At 44.4% G+C, this 19,331-nt stretch overlaps 1 protein-coding gene across 1 annotated transcript in view; it reads right to left on the bottom strand.

The window, feature by feature from the left end:
• The window catches only part of LOC138089048 (ATP-binding cassette sub-family C member 4-like), a 159,708-nt gene extending 142,747 nt beyond the window's left edge, over positions 1 to 16,961 (bottom strand). Inside the window, exons 1-3 of the mRNA XM_068984371.1 lie at positions 16,841 to 16,961; positions 9,583 to 9,693; positions 8,833 to 8,953 (exon numbers count right to left, since the gene is read on the bottom strand). Of these exons, the coding sequence (XP_068840472.1) occupies positions 8,833 to 8,953; positions 9,583 to 9,693; positions 16,841 to 16,914 (306 nt within the window). The 5' untranslated portion in view covers positions 16,915 to 16,961. The remainder of the gene's footprint in view (positions 1 to 8,832; positions 8,954 to 9,582; positions 9,694 to 16,840) is intronic.
• Between the last annotated feature and the right edge of the window lie 2,370 nt (positions 16,962 to 19,331).

Below are 19,331 nucleotides of genomic sequence, written 5' to 3'. Positions count from 1 at the left end.
ATTTCACACTAAGAGAAGACAGGGCTGCTTAGAGAAACGGATGATTCCAGGGCTGAGCAAATGCTGTACAAAATGAACTAGAGACATCCTGTCACACCAGAAACAAACAAACAAAAAAAACAAATGAAAAAAGACATTAAAAAAAAAAAAAAAAACTAGCCAAGACTTCTAGAGTATGTGCAAAAGACTTAGGACCCAACCTGAACATACTCCCACTGCACAAAGATGGCCAAAGGTTGCCACAAGCATAACAAATGAAATGGACTGAAGCAAATCAGAAATGCTTAAATCCATGAGCTCAAACTGACATTCACAAAACCAAACCAAACAAACAACCATGAAAACTCACTATCCCCTCTCCTCACTAGAGGAGAAACAATTCTCCATTTTGAAAACAGGTTTTAAAAACAGAAAAAAATTATTTCCCCCTACTCTCCCTATAAACACTATAGTTCAGCATTAACCAAAGAGCTTAGAACATCCCCACTTTGCAACCCTTAATAAGTTAATGGACCTTGAGCAAGGATCATGAATAGCTCCAACATCACACACACACACACACACACACAAGATGTTATGTACCTTATAAGGGAGATATACAACCCTACCTCCTACATAGATGAAAGGGGTGAAGAAAATCCAAATGAGCTATATCAAACTTCTAGACCTAAACACCAACCTAAGGTGCCAGAGGAACAAGTTAATTGACACAGGGGGAGAAGCGATCAGCCAAATCCAGGCTGTGGAAATCTCTACGGACAAACAACCTAGAGGCACAGGGTGGAGGGGAACAAAAAGGCAATCTGTATAACCTGTGTCGGCCAAGTGTACCTTATTTAATACTGCTTCCAACAGAGGGGAAAAGACAACTGTGAGCGCTGGCTAGATACTAATGATATTATTATTTTTTTAATTTTTATTGTTATTTTACAATACTGTATTGGTTTTGGCATACATTGACATGAATCCACCACGGGTGTACATGAGCTCCCAAACATGAATCCCCCTCCCACCTCCCACCCCACATCATCCCTCCGGATCATCTCCGTGCACCAGCCCCGAGTCTCCTGCATCGAACATAGACTGGTGATTTGTTTCTTACATGATAGTATACATGTTTCAATGCTATTCTCCCAAATCATCCCACCCTCTCCCTCTCCCTCAGAGTCCAAAAGTCCGCTCTACACAGCTGTCTCTTTTGCTGTCTTGCATAAAGGGTCATCATTACCATCGTTCTAAATTCCATATATATGTGTTAGTATACTGTATTGGTGTTTTTCTTTCTGGCTTACTTCACTCTGTATAGTCAGCTCCAGTTTCATCCATCTCATTAGAACTGATTCAAATGTATTCTTTTTAATAGCTGAGTAATACTCCATTGTGTAAAGGTACCACAGCTTTCTTATCCATTCATCTTCTGATGAACATCTAGGTTGTTTCCATGTCCTGGCTATTATAAACAGTGCTGTGATGAACATTGGGGTACATGTGTCTCTTTCTGTTCTGGTTTCCTTGGTGTGTATGCCCAGCAGTGGGATTGCTGGGTCATAAGGCAGTTCTATTTGCAATTTTTAAAGGAATCTCCACACTGTTCTCCATAGTGGCTGTACTAGTAAGCATTCCCACCAACAGTGTAAGAGGGTTCCCTTTTCTCCACACCCTCTCCAGCATTTATTGCTTGTAGGCTTTTGGATCGCAGCCATTCTGACTGGTGTGAAATGGTACCTCATTGTGGTTTTGATTTGCATTTCTCTGATAATGAGTGACGCTGAGCATCTTTTCATGTGTTTGTTAGCCATCCGTATGTCTTCTTTGGAGAAATGTCTGTTTAGTTGTTTGGGCCATTTTTTGATTGGGTCGTTTATTTTTCTGGAATTGAGCTGTATGAGTTGCTTGTATATTTTTGAGATGAGTTGTTTGTCAGTTGCTTCATTTGCTATTATTTTCTCCCATTCTGAAGGCTGTCTTTTCACCTTGCTTATAGTTTCCTTTGTTGTGCAGAAGCTTTTAAATTTAATTAGATCCCATTTGTTTATTTTTGCTTTTATTTCCAGTATTTTGGGAGGTGGATCATAGAGGATCCTGCTGTGATGTATGTCAGAGAGTGTTTTGCCTATGTTCTCCTCTAGGAGTTTTATAGTTTCTGGTCTTAAGTTTAGATCTTTAATCCATTTTGAGTTTATTTTTGTGTCTGGTGTTAGAAAGTGATCTAGTTTCATTTTTTTACAAGTGGTTGACTAGTTTTCCCAGCACTTGTTAAAGAGATTGTCTTTACTCCATTGTATAGTCTTGCCTCCTTTGTCAAAGATAAGATGTCCATATGTGTGTGGATTTATCTCTGGGCTTTCCATTTTGTTCCATTGATCTATATTTCTGTCTTTGTGCCAGTACCATACTGTCTTGATGACTGTGGCTTTGTAGTAGAGCCTGAAGTCAGGCAAGTTGATTCCTCCAGTTCCATTCTTCTTTCTCAAGATTGCTTTGGATATTCGAGGATTTTTGTATTTCCATACAAATCTTGAAATTATTTGTTCTAGTTCTGTGAAAAATACTGCTGGTAGCTTGATAGGGGTTGCATTGAATCTGTAGCTAATGATATTAAAGTTAATATTTATGCATAAAAACAATAAAGTGAAAGTGAAGTCGCTCAGTCGTGTCCAACTCTGCGACCCCATGGACTGTAGCCTACCATGTTCCTCTGACCATGGGATTATCCAGGCAAGAATACTGTAGTGGGTTGCCATTTTCTTCTCCAAGAAATCTTCCCAACCCAGGGATTGAACCTGGGTCTCACGCATTGTAGGCAGACGCTTTACTGTCTGAGACGCCAGGGAAGTCTAAAAAAATAATGTTTGTGCTAAATATGTTTAGCGGGGGGAGATTCCACATCTTTTAAAGATGCATACTGAAATATTTATGGATAAAAATGATTTGCTGTCTTGGAACTTCTTTAAAATAATCTTGGGAAGTGAGGGTGAGTTTCAGATGAATCAAGACTGCTCATTATGGCAATTATTGAAGCTGACTTAGGGTGACATAGGGGCTTATTTCCCTTTACCCTTCTGAGTTCTTAGCTGAAGATCCCTGTAATAAATGACAGAATAACAAGGGAAAATAGAACAGAAGTTTATTAACATGTATATTTCTGATACACATGCGAAATATCAAGAAGAACTGAGTAACTTCCCTGAGATAGCCCAGGCCGTCACCTTAAATGCCATCTCCCCCTAAAGACAAAAGAAAAGGTGATGGAGCTCCAAGGAGAGGTTAACAGGAAAAGTAGCTTAAACTACAGTAGGGTTGGGTTTGTCAAGCAGATTTCATCCTTCTTGAAGACTGTCCTTCAACAGGATTCTGCTGTGATTTAGAGCCACCCTTCTTTTTCTGGTACAGAGAGGGAGACACCTTTACAAATGGAGACTTCCTTTATCAGTGTAGATGTCCCTCAGAAGAGTAACTTCTACTCTGTCTTCAGAGTTTCTCCTGTGTCTGTTTCTGAAAAACACAATCAACTCACAACAATCTTTCTGCCAGAGAGCCCTACTCTGGAGTGACACATTGTGTTACCTTTCAATTCTATTCTATTTTTGTATTTTTGAAATGTTCTTAAAAATCCATAGGAAATTAAAAAGAAAAAAAAAAAAACACACCATAGAAATCAGGTGACAGAGCAGCCAGAGCTGTTGCTAGAAAAACAGTTCCTCTTGGCTCTGAGCCTCAGTGGAGGCTGGGGGAGGAGAGAACAGAACGCAGAGAACACGGGTCTAGAAGTGAGAACACCGCACCTCAGAGACCAGGTCAGCCACCTGCCAGTCACATCGTGTGCCCTCCTGGGCCTCCGAGTATTTATCTGTGAAAACACCAGCCGTGCCTCCCTCAGAGGAATCTTGGGACACGTAAATGAGCTACAACAGCACAGAGTGCTCTGAAACCACCAAAAAAACAAGGATTTTTCATCACTTTTATGATTAGATAAAAGAGACTTACTCTGTTCTTAATGGCAGAGGCTGGATTCACCAAGGCTTGGAAAACTCATTGTTCCTCACAGGCGACCACAGTGGAACAAGAACTCTTGAGCGACTGAACCAAATTTTCTAGACTATAATTAAAGTTTAACTTCTACCCAGATTTCACAAAATTTTAACCATTATGAATGCAATCTTTCAGAAAGAGTCTCCAACTTCCTTGACTACATAAAGAAAATGGATTGAGGGGGGTGGAGGAAACAAATAAAATAGTTGAGGGAACTTAAGAGATACAAACTCCAAATGATAAAGTTAGTAAAAGGGAATTGGAGGTACAAAAAAAATAGATAAAAATTTTAAAAATATATAAATCATGGAATTATACAACATAGGAAATATATTCAATAATATTGGAATAATTTTGCAAAGTGACAGTTGGTAACTAAACTTATGTAGTGTATAAAATATTAAATCACTAATTATGGCAGAAAGTAAAGAGGAACTAAAAAGCCTCTTGATGAAAGTGAAAGTGGAGAGTGAAAAAGCTGGCTTAAAGCTCAACATTCAGAAAATGAAGATCATGGCATCTAGTCCTATCACTTCATGGGAAATAGATGGGGAAATAGTGGAAACAGTGTGAGACTTTATTTTTGGGGGGCCCCAAAATCACTGCAGTTGGTGACTGCAGCCATGAAATTAAAAGATGCTTACTCCTTGGAAGGAAAGTTATGACCAACCTAGATAGCATATTCAAAAGCAGAGACATTACTTTGCCAACAAAGGTCCATCTAGTCAAGGCTATGGTTTTTCCAGTGGTCATGTATAGATGTGAGAGTTGGACTGTGAAGAAAGCTGAGCACTGAAGAATTGATGCTTTTGAACTGTGGTGTTGGAGAAGACTCTTGGGAGTCCCTTGGACTGCAAGGAGATCCAATCAGACCATTCTAAAGGAGATCAGTCCTGGGTGTTCTTTGGAAGGAATGATGTTAAAGCTGAAACTCCAATATTTTGGCTACCTAATGCAAAGAGTTGACTCATTGGAAAAGACCCTGATGCTGGGAGGGATTGGGGGCAGGAGGAGAAGGGGACGACCAAGGATGAGATGGCTGGATGGCATCACTGACTCGATGGACGTGAGTTTGAGTGAACTCCAGGAGTTGGTGATGGACAGGGAAGCCTGGCGTGCTGCAATTCATGGGGTCGCAGAGTCGGACACGACTGAGCGACTGAACTGAACTGAACTGATGTATACCAGAAACTAATATAACATTGTAAGCCAATCATACTTCAATTTAAAAAATTATTTTAATTTTACATTAAAAACTTACATATGCTTAGAAAAAGAAAAGAAGGTTGATATAAAACCCTAATTTATAACTCAAGGTCATCACTGTGGATATTACCAACACCTAATAGCTAATGACTAATGCTATGCTCTCAAGGACTAGCAGGGCGCATACAGCATGTCCACTTCTGCTTGGTTCAAGGTCCCCTCCTCCTCTCCCTTGCCGTGTGGTCCTCAGTGGTTGCTCTCAGCCCACAGTATCTTTGCGACCAGCAGCCACTCTTCAGCCTCCTGGGTTGAGCAAAGTGAGGGACACATGGAAGAAAGTATTGGGCAAAGACCACTCAGCTCTTGGGGAACCAGCCGTGAGTTGAGGCACTAAGCCCACTGTGGGATGCAGAGGATTCTGTTTACTTCCTGTCCATTAACTGAGCTCCAGAGTGAAGGTTTACACACACGTGGGCTTCCCACAGCCTCCAACTGGACCAGACACCATCAGCAAAAGTGGCTTCAAACAAAGGCCAAGTGACCGGACAAGCCTGGGCTACTTCTAAGAGTCCTGGGAAAAGGGCATAACTCCCGGCAACACCTCCCCTCTCAGGGGAAGGGACTGGGTGAACCCACTCTGGCTCTCCGAGGTCACCCCACTTACAAACCAGCAATGGAGACCTCACCTCTCAGAGAGAAGCACTGATGACCTGGGGAGGTGGTCTCTGTGACTCAGGCCCAGGCAGAGGCTTCAGGCTCCTCCTCTCCACCCTGAGGGCCCCGGGCAGGTGGGGACCTGCCCTCTCCACCCACAGTACCCATGGAGGTGCACACATGGGACAGGGGTGCTGGGAGCTCTCCGGCTGTTCTGTTCCAATTAGGGGTGACTGGCAAGTGCCCCACAGCCTGCTACTTGTTTCTCTGAGAGGAAGAAATACTCCTCAGTTCTCACAGGACAGCCCATGGAATTCTCCAGGCCAGAATACTGGAGTGGGTAGCCTTTCCCTTGTCCAGGGGATGTTCCCAACCCTGCGATCAAACCCAGGTCTCTCTCATTGCAGGCAGATTCCTTACCAGCTGAGCTATCAGGGAAGCCCTTCTCATAAGACAGAGGTTTTCATATCTTAAAATCCTAAAACCCTAAAAGCCTCACTCTGGACTGGCGCCACCCTGCTTTCTCCCACTGGTGCCGCCAGGAGTACCTGGAAGGAAGGCCCTACTCGTGCTGTGGGTGGAAAGACCACACTGCTTGGGATCATGGATGATCCACGGGGCATTCTGTGCATCTGAGGGATTAAAAGAGGGCCATAGATCAAAAAGGAAACATGTTTGTGTTTTAGAAAGTCCTGGGCCGAGTTTAGATTTCCACCATCTAAAATATAAAGAACAATAAGCAGTATAGACTGATCACAACACGGGAAGTTGCTTCAGAAAATCAATTATTTAACTAACTAGTACTGCTACTAGTACTAGTAGTACTACCACACAGATGAGCCCCTAAATTTACATCCTCTACTCCCCACTTCTCCGCCATGACCACCCAGCGACCAACCTCGTGAAAGGGCCCAGGGCTCTTCCAGTTCCACTTTATGCAGCCCCAGGCCTGGCCTTCTGGGATCCCCTGCAGGAAGTATTACTGGGGCTGGACAACTGTGAAATCAACACTCCCAGCACCACAGTGGGGAGGATTCCCTCTCAGGAAGAACCCCAGATCCTGTGGCCTCTCCCTCTATGTCTGCTTCTCCCATGAGCTGCCACAGCCAAGATCCAGGACTCATATTAGGATGGGATCCATCCAAGGCTTAGTGACCCTAGCCAAGGAGCCAACAGCCCAGGACAGCAAGAAAAACCAGCAGCTCAGTTCAAACCCAGCCACATGGGCTATGCTTTGAACCCCCCTGATTTTAAGACTCTGTAACATCTGGTACCAAAGAGAAACTAGAGAACCAGGGACAGCAGAGAAAGACCTGCTCCAGGATATGATCCAACATTAAACCCGGAGGCCACTCATCCAACCAGGCACGTGGCATGAGCCACAGGCAGACACCGAGGCCCCAGGGTTTCCTGATAAGCAAAATTCATGAGAGATCTGCTGTGTGAGGTCAGGAAATCCTGCACAAACAGGCCACACCAGCTTGACACCTGGTATTTCAAACAGAGACTTATTATGACTATGTGGAAATTCCATGACTGGACAGCTCACATGGGGACAAAGAAGGGCTGGGGCAGCCTGATCGGCTCCTGCTCCCTCTCCCACCATGTCCTTCACAAGACACTGCAGTACCGAGGTGGTCAGTGCCCTGTCAAAGGCAGCACCCTGCCCCACACACCTGTCCCACCCTCTGGCACAACGGCCAATCCTCTTCTGACATCAGTGAGAACTCTATCCTCCAGGACCATCCAGTCACCTGGGAGCTGACAGATTCTCTGTCTTTCCAGTTGTGTAGGGTGGACTTCACCTGCCCAGCTGCCCACTGCCTGCAGTGCCCTCAGTCCAGCACAGCCTTTAAACAAGAGCCACGCCGCCCACCTGTAACCACCTGGCCCACCCACCTCAGCCCCAACACAATGGACTGAGGACAGCTCACACCTTCTCCACCTTCTCCACCCCTTTCACAGCACCTGCATCTTCCATCCCTCCTGCCCTCACATGCTCACAGGCCGCCTGTGTCCCTAAGGCAGCTCTAAGGGACCATAGGAGCACGAGCCCCCCAGTGGGGTCTGCAGCAGACCTCCAGCAGGCTCAGCCAGGACAGGGGGCTGCTGGCACTGTCCTCTGGGGGATCTCGACCCAGGATCTTCAGGGTCATGGAGCTCACTGACCTCACAGCTTTCTGCCTCTGGTTTGCCCTGCATATTCCCTCCTACACCCTCTGCCAATGCCAGGCTATCAGGACTACCCCTTCAACCAGCAATCTGCTCCCACAACCAGGGAAAGAAAGCAGCATTGAGGATCCAGAGAATTCACGGTGAAGCTGGAGCTCCTCCCTATGGGGACTTTGCTCATCCCAGCCCACAGGGAAGGGGACAGCCTGGGCCAAGGTGTGCTCTTAGGAGTTCTGGGTGGCTACAGTCCAGATGCAGGGCCCTGGGTTCTGCTCCCCTGGAAGAGGAGCAGCGATGGTATCTTCTTAGAAAAGCATTTATCAGATGTGACCTGGTCAAGGCAACAATTTTTACCTTGTTAAATTATAACAAAGCGCCATAAAATGTACATTATTCTGGGCTCGGGTTCAAATTACCCTCCTCTAAATCACAGGGCACATATTGCCTGAGGTTGCTGGAATCTTCTTTTGGTCAAAGATCAAACAGCGTTTATACTGACCACCAGGAACTTTCTACCATAATATAAAATGTCTTTTATTTCAAAGCCATCCTTCCACAACACTCTTTAATCAGTTAAAAGAAGAATAGTACCCCTGAAGTCCAGTATTTGCCATTCTAAAGATAAATACAACCTCTGAGCTCTATTCATGTTTCCATGAGGGTTTATCCTCAGACCTTAGACTACTGGCCTCTCTCCCACTCATCCCGTCCACCTCAGTACTGAGATACATACACCAAAAATCAATGCACAGTATGAAAATCTTTTACCTCAAGAAATGTAAACATTCCCCAAACTACAAAGGATTTCCAGTAACACTTTATGATCGCTTTCATTAAGGAAGGCTCCCGTGCGATCTTCTGGGCTCTCTTCACTTCCTGATCCCAGTGCCTGCGATGAGAAAGAGAGCGCAGTGAAGAGCCACGTGTCCACCAAAGGGGAAAGGGGGCGGGGCGGAGTGCACCAAAGGGGAAAGGGGGCGGGGCGGAGTGCACCAAAGGGGAAAGGGGGCGGGGCGGAGTGCACCAAAGGGGAAAGGGGGCGGGGCGGAGTGGGAGAGGAGCCCGCACTACAGGCGCTCTGCGGCCGCGCAATAGATGCCGGCTTGCTCACAGGCTCCTGAAAGATGAGCGGTGCAGACCCTGAAGCACCAGAGAAACAGGCCTTGAGGGAAAAGTTCCAGATTCTGGAAACAAGTTCCTGTCAAGCTTTGCTGGACTCACAGGTCATGAGCAGCTCAGGAGGGCAGACTCCCTCCTCCAGGGACCCCACCTCCGAGACAGAGCTCGGCCTCCAGGGCCGTGGCTGCGGGCTCCCTCCACGTCCACAAATGCACAGGGAACACGCGCTCCCCCAGCCTCTAAAGTGGGCTAAGCCTAGGGTCAGCCTAAGGGGGTGAGTGTGTAGTGTCAGGTGAGGAGGCTTAGGAGAACCCAGAGGAAGGCAAAGCCTCCCCCAAACCTTTAGCCCCACGTGGAAATTCTCACTCTTCCTCCCTTCTCTCTGACGTCTGTGCTCACCCTTGCAGCTCTTCTCCAAGGCGCTGGGAGCGATCTTCTGGAAGCACTGAATACATGTCATCTGGTTCTAATTTCCGTTTGTGACCGATTTTAAACAAGGGGTTTAGCCACCTGTTAAACATTAAAAGGAGAGTGACATATATCCAAATCACACATCTCTAATTAGAAACCTACATTCATGGACATTGTTAAAAAAAAAGAAGTCTACAATTTAAACATATAAAGATATGGGGGAATTTAGACATGTGCTTACACACATCCATTCTAGGTATAGGAAAGTCATGCTGGCTTATACATGGCATAACTTAAAAGCAGGCTGTTTGTGGCCTACTGAACATACATTGTACATCTGCTTCAATTATTAAGGAAAAAATATATCTAGAAATGAAAATAAAGTAACGGTGTTTCAGGCAAGCAGAATAGAGCTGAATGGCCATTGTGGGTAAGGCTGCAGATATGTTCCTGTATTACTGAGGACTTAAATCTTCTGAACTGTATCAGATTCAAGGATACCTACGTGGCACTATTAGTAAAGAACCCGTCTGTTAACGCAGGAGATGTAAGAGATGCTGGTTTGATCCCTGGGTTAGGAAGATCCCCTGGAGAAGGAAACAGCAACCCACTCCAGTATTCATGCCTGGAAAATCCCATGGACAGGGGAGTCCATGGGGTTGCAAAGAGTCGGATACAACTAAAGTGTCTGAGCACCAGTCATATTCAAAGCAGCTTCAACCCTGTTGTCAAGATCTCCTTAGATCAGCTGTCAACAGAGAGGAATTTTTACAGGCAATTATCTTATGGACACAAAACCCTGAATCTAACAGGCTCTGGACCCTGAACTCCTTACAGTCCTGTCAGACTCCCCTCAGCCAGAATGCTCATGTGAGCCTCTTTCTGACCCTGATCTTTTGAAGACAACCTCAAGATAAGTAACACCTTCCCAGCTAAAATGCACAGTTGATTCTTCTTATGGTCCTCCTTGGTATCACTCCCTGGCAGATTCATTTATTTTAAAAAGTAACACTCAAACATCCAAAAGGGCTGGAATTTTGCTGACTGTTGGATCTGTCACCATCAGCCTCAGTCGGGGAATAAATACAGCCCACCAGACTTTCAGGGAACTCCACTAACAGCTGATAGCATCACCAAACTCTGGTTGAATTCCTCCATGCCCAGGCTTCTGCCCGGGGACATCAAGGTTGCCCACTGCCACCACACCCCTGCAAAGGCGTATGTGTTAGTCAAATCCCTGTTTTCTGGGAGTTCAACCAACTGTTCACTATGAGCCTTCCACCTACAGGCATGGCTAACTCCAGATAATTATCATGTTTAACGGCTGTGGGAACAGGATAATGCCAAACATGGAGGGGTCTGGCCATGTGCAAGTACCCTGGATGGAAGGGCACCACTGTGAGCCTAAACTTGACTCAAGGAAACCCAAAGACAGTGTGTGCACCCCTGAGGGATGTTTATTCCTCAAGGCCCCTGTGGCAAGGGCCACCCATGTTGGGCCATCAACTGTCTCCAAGAAAACTACCAGGGGACACTGGGCTATAGGTGGTTCACACCCAGATCAAGGTTACATTCAGATTTTAATTACACTCGCACAACCTGTGAATCAAAGGGGCCATTCATCTAGTCAGGAGGGGAGCTGGACTGGTAATAGCAGTTGTCTCCCTTGTAGGATCCCTGATGTGCCTAGAATGAGAAATAATTTATAATCCCATAACCATAAAAAAAAAAAAAGTCAGAGACTGGCCTGGGTAAGTAGAGAACCCAGTTCAAACCTTAGAATGACAAAATCTTACTGGACCCTCTGGCCCACATGACTCTTGACCACTACAAAGCTCTTGATTACCTGCCGGCTGATTAAGGGGGAATCTGTGCCCCAGCAACAATTTTCTGTTGCCTCTGTGCTAATACAAGCAGTCTGATAAAAGAGAGTGCATCCCAACTGCCAGAGAAAGCCACTTGCAGACTAAGACAAATATCATATGGTATCACTTATACATAGAATCTTTAAAAAACAGTACAAATGAACTTACCTACCAAACAGAAACAGAGTTACAGATGTAGAAAATGAACTTATGGTTACCAGGGGATAAGGGAAGAAGGGACAATTGGGAGACTGGAATTGACATATATAAACTACTATATTTGTGTCTGACTCTGTGGCCCCATGAACTGTTGCCCACTAAGCTCCTCTGTCCATGGGATTCTCCAGGCAAGAATATCGAAGTGGGTTGCCATCTCCTTCTCTAGGGATTCTTCCTATCCCAGGGATCTAACCCAGGTCTTCTGCATTGCAGCCGGATTCCTTCTCATCTGAGCCACCAAGGAAGCATATATAAAATAGATAACTAGTAAGAACCTGCTGTATAACAGAGGGAACTCTACTCAATACTCTGCAATAGCCTTCATTTTTTTTCTTTTTTAAAGAAAATAATATATTTTTTAAAAGTGGGTATTGTATAATTGATTTACTTTGCTGTACTCCTGAAACTAACACAACATTGTAAATCAACTATACTCCAATAAGTTTTGTTTTGTTTTGTTTTGTTTGTTTTTAGAGAGGCCACTTGGCTGAACACTCAGAACAAGAATGGCCTGACTGAAAAATCTGTGACAGTTTCAAAAGAAGGATCCCCAGATTCCCTGAGCTTCTAAGGCCATTCTTAGAGCCCTTCCAGTTACTCTCCTTCTCTTGCTCTTTGGTCCATGATTCCTCAATTGTCTCATTAGTTTTATCTCTTGGAGAACTGAGATAATGAAGCTGCAGATGGTCTTTACCCAGGGCTATGAGAAACTGGGACTCTAGCTTGGGGACAAGCAGATTCATTTTTGTTGAATCAGGACAAATTCTGCCCCTCTAGCCTAGCATATGACAATGCCCATGCTCAGCAGAAAGTGTTTCAGAAGACCAACATTTGCCCCTTCAGAGTCTATCAGGAAAGAGGAGCAGTAAAAAGGAAAGGCTGTTGCCCCAGAATTATATCCCTGCCTCTTTCTCAAATGGAAACCAGTTGTTCTTATCTGACTTTCAGACTCAATCATAAAAGGAAAGAGGAAAATAAGAACTGATTAGAACTAGCCAGGACCCAAATGGCAGAAGACCTAATCTCCAATAGACACAGAGCATCATTATGCATTCACTGTAATATATTAGCATGCTAAATGAACTCACTAGGACCATTACAGTTGACAATGGTTATGATGACAAAGTGAAGAGCTCATACAAGGACTAAAAAGGAGTGTTTTCTTAATTTCAGGTCCAAATCACACCCTGCTCTTGCATAAGCCATGAATATTCCTCCCTCTGTTAATCGGTTTTCCTTCCATTTGCTTCAACCCTGCATACACAATCCTTAGATACACAGTGTCTAAGCCAAATTGGACTGAGAGATTCACTTGCAAACTAAGTCTCCGTTTCTCATTCTTTGGTCGCTGAGCAAAGCTTGTGCTCTACCAGTCTCACCATCAGTTTACTTATTGGTTGTGGGAATCCGAGTGGAGAAAGAACCTCCCCATCATGATAAGGGGTCTCAGCCTGGGCTAGGACCCTGGAACAAGTCCAGGCAACCAATTCCATGACAAGCACAGCAGTTACATACACAAGAAACGTAGACTCCAGAACCAGACTGCCTGGCTTGAGAAGATCCCACTCCACTGCTTACTAGCTGTGTGATAGTAAGCAACTCACTCAACCTCTGTGCTTCAGTGTCTCCAGGTATGAAATAAGAGGCTCCTTCCTCTCCAGCAGGAAAACTGGAAATGGGTGCCATCCAAAATCAAAGTCTCCACCTTCGATTCCTATGCACATACATTTTCAAAATCAACAAACAGAATGTGCTTTGAGAGTTTCTTGCCCTACCTAAAATTAAAGAGACATTTATCTATTTTGCTATTATTTATGGTGAAAGTGAAAGTGAAGTCGCTCAGTCGTGTCTGACTCTCTGCGACCCCATGGACTGTAGCGTACCAGGCTCCTCTGTCCATGGGATTTTCCAGGCAATAGTACTGGAGTGGATTGCCATTTCCTTCTCCAGGGGATCTTCCTGACCCAGGGATCGAACCCAGGTCTCCTGCATTGTAGACAGATGTTTTACCATCTGAGCCACCAGGGAAGGCCATTATTTATGGTAACCACACACATATTCCTTCTTCGAGGACCTTCTTTCCTTGCTGCTGCTACTGCTGCTAAGTCACTTCAGTCATGTCTGACTCTGTGCAACCCCATAGACAGCAGCCCACTAAGCTCCTCTGTCCCTGGGATTCTCCAGGCAAGAACACTGGAGTGGGTTGCCATTTCCTTCTCCAATGCATGAAAGTGAAAAGCAAAAGTGAAGTCGCTCAGTCATGCCCAACTCTTAGCGACCAGGCTCCTCCGTCCATGGGATTTTCCAGGCAAGAGTACAGGAGTAGGGTGCCATAATTTTCTGGCTAATGGACTCTGGTAAGCCAAAATGATTTCTTACCAACTTGGGACAGTGTATCAAAAAACTGGAAAGCACACTGTAACGTGCTTTCCTTGTAAATGTGTGCTCACTCAGTTGTGTCTGACTCTTCACAACCCCATGGGGACTGCAGCCCACCAGGCTCCTCTGTCCATGGGATTTCCCAGGAAAGAATACTGGAGTGCGTTGCCATTTCCTTCTCCAGGGGATCTTCCTGACCCAGGGATTGATCCCATGCCTTCTGCATCTCCTGCATTGGCAGGTGGGTTCCTTATCCACTGAGCCACCTGGGAAACCCCCTTTCTTGTATATACTGCTCATCTACTATTAGAGACTATGAATTGGGAATCACATTTAAGAGTTACTTTTCTTGATTCTGTTCCATTTCTTTAAGGATAGATTGTCCACTTCAATTTGCCTTCATAAGTCTTTATATATATGAGAAGAAATATTTTATATTAGCAGCATCTTTAAAACCTTGAGAAACACAAAACAAGCTGAAGAAAAAATGAGCAGATGGAAATTGCAATATGTCTTTCCAAAGACTTTATTCCCCAATGTGTCTTTCAAAAGAGTTTCTGTGATATGCTTTACAATATTAAAGGCACTTGTGAGTTGCTAAACACAACACAAGGCATATATAACAGAGATATTTTTATGAGTTCTATGGGTTGCTTAAGGTGTCTATTTAGGTGAATACACATTAAAAATAATGATTTATGGATTAAGACACAGTTCTTACACACTTGTAATTTTGTTTATTCCTTCAAACACTGTATCTTTTGATTTTTTTCTACACGTTATAAATTGTTACAAATTATTTTGTGCTTTGCACAATAAAAGTAGCATTTCAAGAATTTATTTTATGTCAAGCACTATGCAAAGTGTTTAAGATTTAATCCTCACAAGAACTCTGTAAAAAAAATACCATCCTATTTTATAGATGGGAAAGTTTGGAGATATTGTCCCAATCACCAGGATCACTATTTCTTAGTGATGGACATAGGATTTCAATCTAGTTCTGATCTCTGAACCACAAACTTCTTCCCAGATTCACTCAACAGCAGATGGAAGTATCTAAGTATAAGACAGTGCATATAGCTAGAAAAGTAATATAAAAATATATACACGGACTAGCATACATAATTAGACTTAACAATGAAAGGTCATAAGTGACATCTTAAAAAAAAAAAAAAAAAGATAAACAGTTAAGTATATTGTCCCAGAATGTTACGTAATGTCAGCTAAGACTAAAAAGAGCTAATCTTTATACATAAGACTCATTAAAAGTACTCCAAATGTACTTTGACTCTATAAAGTAGTCCTGTTGTCCCCAAAATTGGAATTTGAATTTATCAAATGAGTAGATACAATTACCAGATTGCAGGACATAGAGATGTTAGAGAAATAAACAACCTTATGGGAACCAATTAACAAAATTCAAACTGAAGAAAGTACAAAAAAACTTAATTTCTTCAACAAATACAGTATGAGTGAAAAAAAAAAAAAAAAACAGTATTCAACCTAGACAAAGAGAGAATCAAGAGATACACCCAACTCAGAAACATCAAAGAGGAATTATGAGGTAAATGAGAAAGGAATGATGACTGGACATTCGATATAAAGTAATCATCTTTTTAAAAAGTTATGATAATGATATTATGGTTATAATTTTAAAAAAAGATGACTCTTTACCTTTTGGAGATTGATACAAATGAAATGATACATTGTCTTGAATCTGCTTCAAAATAATATGGAGTGGGGATTGTAGGCAGGACATCAAATAGCCAAGAGATGTAGCCACATACACTGGATACACCACCATCAAAACAAGCATAGGAGCTGCCATCCCCCTGGGGATCCCCTAGGCTGTCCCATAAAAGAAGGATCAGAATTTGTGGGAAAGATGAATGGGTTAGAGTTGAGAAACAAAAGATCTAGTAATCACCCAAGTGTGATTAAAGTCCAAAGGTTCAGGGCTGCCTTTCTGTAGTCCCAGCTATTAGATGAAGACTTCATTTAAGAGCTTCAGCTTTCTGCAGCATTTTTCATCTGTGTGTTTCCTCCCAGATCAGGGATCCTTCAGTGGTTTCAGGACCATAGGACTCCTGGGCAGGACCATCTACATCAAGACCATGTACTGCTTCTCTCAGCTAGAGATCTGGATAAGAACCCACAGGTTTCACAGACTCCATCCCCACGGTTTGGTCCTCAAAGGCGGAAGTGGAGATATTTAGAATAGGGAAAAGTGCTGTGGTCAAATAGACACTCTGCTCCTGGCTGTGTGTCCCAAGAAAAAAGCAAAAGGTGTTCCAGAATGGTGTTCACATTCATTTCATAAAAAACAATTGTGTTTTGTATGCACATGAAATTGGCCTCGACTACGTACCAGGACAGTCAACCACACAGGCAGGGAGGCAGGGAGAGAAAGAAAGACATGGTCACAGACAGGGGGAGAGAGGGAGCCCAGGGCAGCTGGAACTCAGATGTTCACCTAAGGAACATAGGGAAAGGTGGGGACATTATTGGAAGATGGCAAAGGTGCAGGTCACTGATTAGATAAAGAAAGTTGTTCATAAGCTGCTTCCTTGGGGTGAAAGTTGCAGCTTCTTTCAGAACTGACCATGAATTGCTGAGCTGTTCTGAGGCAGCTGGATAAGGTGGACACCAGGTCCCTGGGTCCTCCTCCCACCCCTACTGCCACCAGTCCCGAGTGCACCCTCCTTGTCCCTTGGTCCCAACAGAAGCCACCAGTGTCAGGCATGTGCTTGCATGAATTGTCACAGGTTAGATGGGGTGCTCACCAGACAAACAGGCGCGAGCAGAAGTTCGCCTTCTGCAGCGGGTTGGTCTTCACCCCCGGGGACACAGGCAGCATCTTGCAGGCCAAGGCAGACACAGACCGAGGTCACCCTGCTCAGGAGGCGGTGGGGCTCCTGCTGCTCCTGGAGGTGTCGGCGGGGATGCTGGAGACTGGCCGCCCCACAGGCCCACTGGGCTGGAGCCTGAGAACACCTGCTCCTGAGACTGGAACACCCTTTGTGCGCCAGGTCCCACCTCCCAAGACTGAGAAGCCTCCAGAGTCCACCTTTGAGGCACCCGCTCTGTGCAGCTGCTGTCACAGGCATAGGATGGAGGCAGCGTGCCACTTGTGGGGCTACAGGACCAAGGGACACCCAGGTAGAAAATTCCAGAAGCCCCACGCAGGTAGGAGGCAAAGCTACCAGCTCTTTGATAAAGGCAGGCAGGCAGGCTGACTGCGGGGCACAACCAGCCAGGCTCCCAGGAAAGCCCCTGGCTGCAAACTCTAGGGAAGTTCCTGCTCTGAGTCCAGGAACTCACTCAGAAGGTGGAGCGGGGAGGCTCAGGCCCCGCCCACCTCTGCTCCTCAGCGGCTGCCCATGCGCTGCAGAGGAAACCCTGAGAAAGCTGGCAGAAGGAGATAGCAGCCCACCCTCTGGGCACGCTGCCCTCATCAGGATCAAACAAGGGCGCTGTGGGAAGGTCTCCAACTGGAATGGAGCAGGACCCTGTGGGGCCTTCCTGGGATGGACCCTACCCCCACCGCATGCCCTCTGCCTGGCTCATGTTTGTAGAAAAGCTTCAGTCTCCCAGGCCTCCTCTGAGTCACAAAAGGCTGGCTCAAGGATGATTGGAAGAATGTGAACATGTAATAACAAAAAAAAGTCATCAATAGATTAGCCATACAGCAATCACAGAATCTTTACAACAGGCTCTGGTGTACATTCCTGAGTTGTTTTGTCCACCAGGTGGAAGAAGTTAACTGCGTGATGACCAGGATAAACTGGAACCTAAGGATTTATGATGATAACCCCTGTTACATCACCTTGCTCCTCCACATCAAGCAGAATAGTGTATGAGCTAGTCAATTACCCTGGACTCTCTCCCTCAGCTTGCCTTTAAAAATCCCCCCCACCCCCAACCCCGCTGAAATCCACTGGGGAATTCCAGCCTTCTGAGCATGAACAAACATCCTGTACTCCTTGCTTGACCCTTGCAATAACCCTTTCTTTGGTCAGAACTCTCAACTTTTCAGTTTGTTTCACCTCAATGTGCATTGGGCACAAGACCTTGGTTTGGCCAATACAAACCAGGCACCAAATATTTGATGAAGGCCAACAACAGGGTTTAGCACAGATTATGGTTATAGAACTGCAGGGCTCAGAGAAATGAAACAGAAGATTGGAAAACTTCAAATGATTTCAAAAGATGAATTCATGCAGTCATTGGAGATCTCCACAACATGTGAGATGGCTGGCATCTCACAGGTTACATTGTGGGGGGACTCCTGTGAGCTTTTTGCTGCCCTCCTACAAGGGGAATTTGGGACAGAGAGATTGCCTTATGATATCTTTCATCATGAGCTCAAGGCCTGCCTAGCAGAGTAACGGTGTCATATGTTGCAGGATACAGGTTATGTGCATTTGTAGGGAACTTACGTCATTTTTAACTCAAACAATGCCCTATTCAAGGAGGTGTTATCTCTATTTTACAGATGAGAAAAATGAGGCTCAAAGACAGCACTTCTCCAGGGTCTTCAAATCAATAAATGATGAATCTTGATTTGGATTCAAGTCCAAGACCAGCATGACTGTCATGGATCATCATGGATTCATGTCCAAGACCAGCATGACTGTCATGGATGGTCAGTGTGTGAAAAGTGCCAAGAATATGCCATCTGAATGAATCAATGACTGTAGGACTGAGAACAAAATCTTGGGACCTCACTCATAAGTGCTAAGTAATTTGTGTAGATGTCTTACCAGCTCAGCCGCTTTTCTTCCCTTTCATTCTAAATGAAGAAAGATCAGTTTGTGGGGCTTATAACAAGATCACCTCATTATTCTTTGATAATTTCCCATGCACCTTGGCTAAAATGGTGTTATTAACGATGCCTTTTAGCTTCAGTTATGCAAGATGAATATGTCCTGCAGAACTAGGACATGACAATGTGGCTACAATTGACGATTCTGTACTGTGTCCTGTTCATTTGCTGAGAGTAGAGCTTAGGGGTTTTCAACATAAAAGAGAAAAAAAAAATCTAAATGATTAAGATGTGAAGTGATAGATACATTAATTGGCTTAGTATGATGAGCATTTCAGTGTATATGTATGTCAAGTCATCAAGTTGTACATCTAAATATATACAATTTCTGATTGTCAATTAGACTTCAATAAAGCTGGAGGAGAAATCAATTTTAAAGAAATCCTTAATGTATTCAAACATTTTTTATAACTCAAACAGGTAACAATGGCAATGTGTTGATTATTTTC

Source organism: Capricornis sumatraensis, chromosome 12, assembly GCF_032405125.1.
Source record: "Capricornis sumatraensis isolate serow.1 chromosome 12, serow.2, whole genome shotgun sequence".
NCBI lineage: Eukaryota > Metazoa > Chordata > Mammalia > Artiodactyla > Bovidae > Capricornis > Capricornis sumatraensis.
Note: the sequence above shows the minus strand (reverse complement) of the source record. Positions and strands in the feature narration are given on the sequence as shown.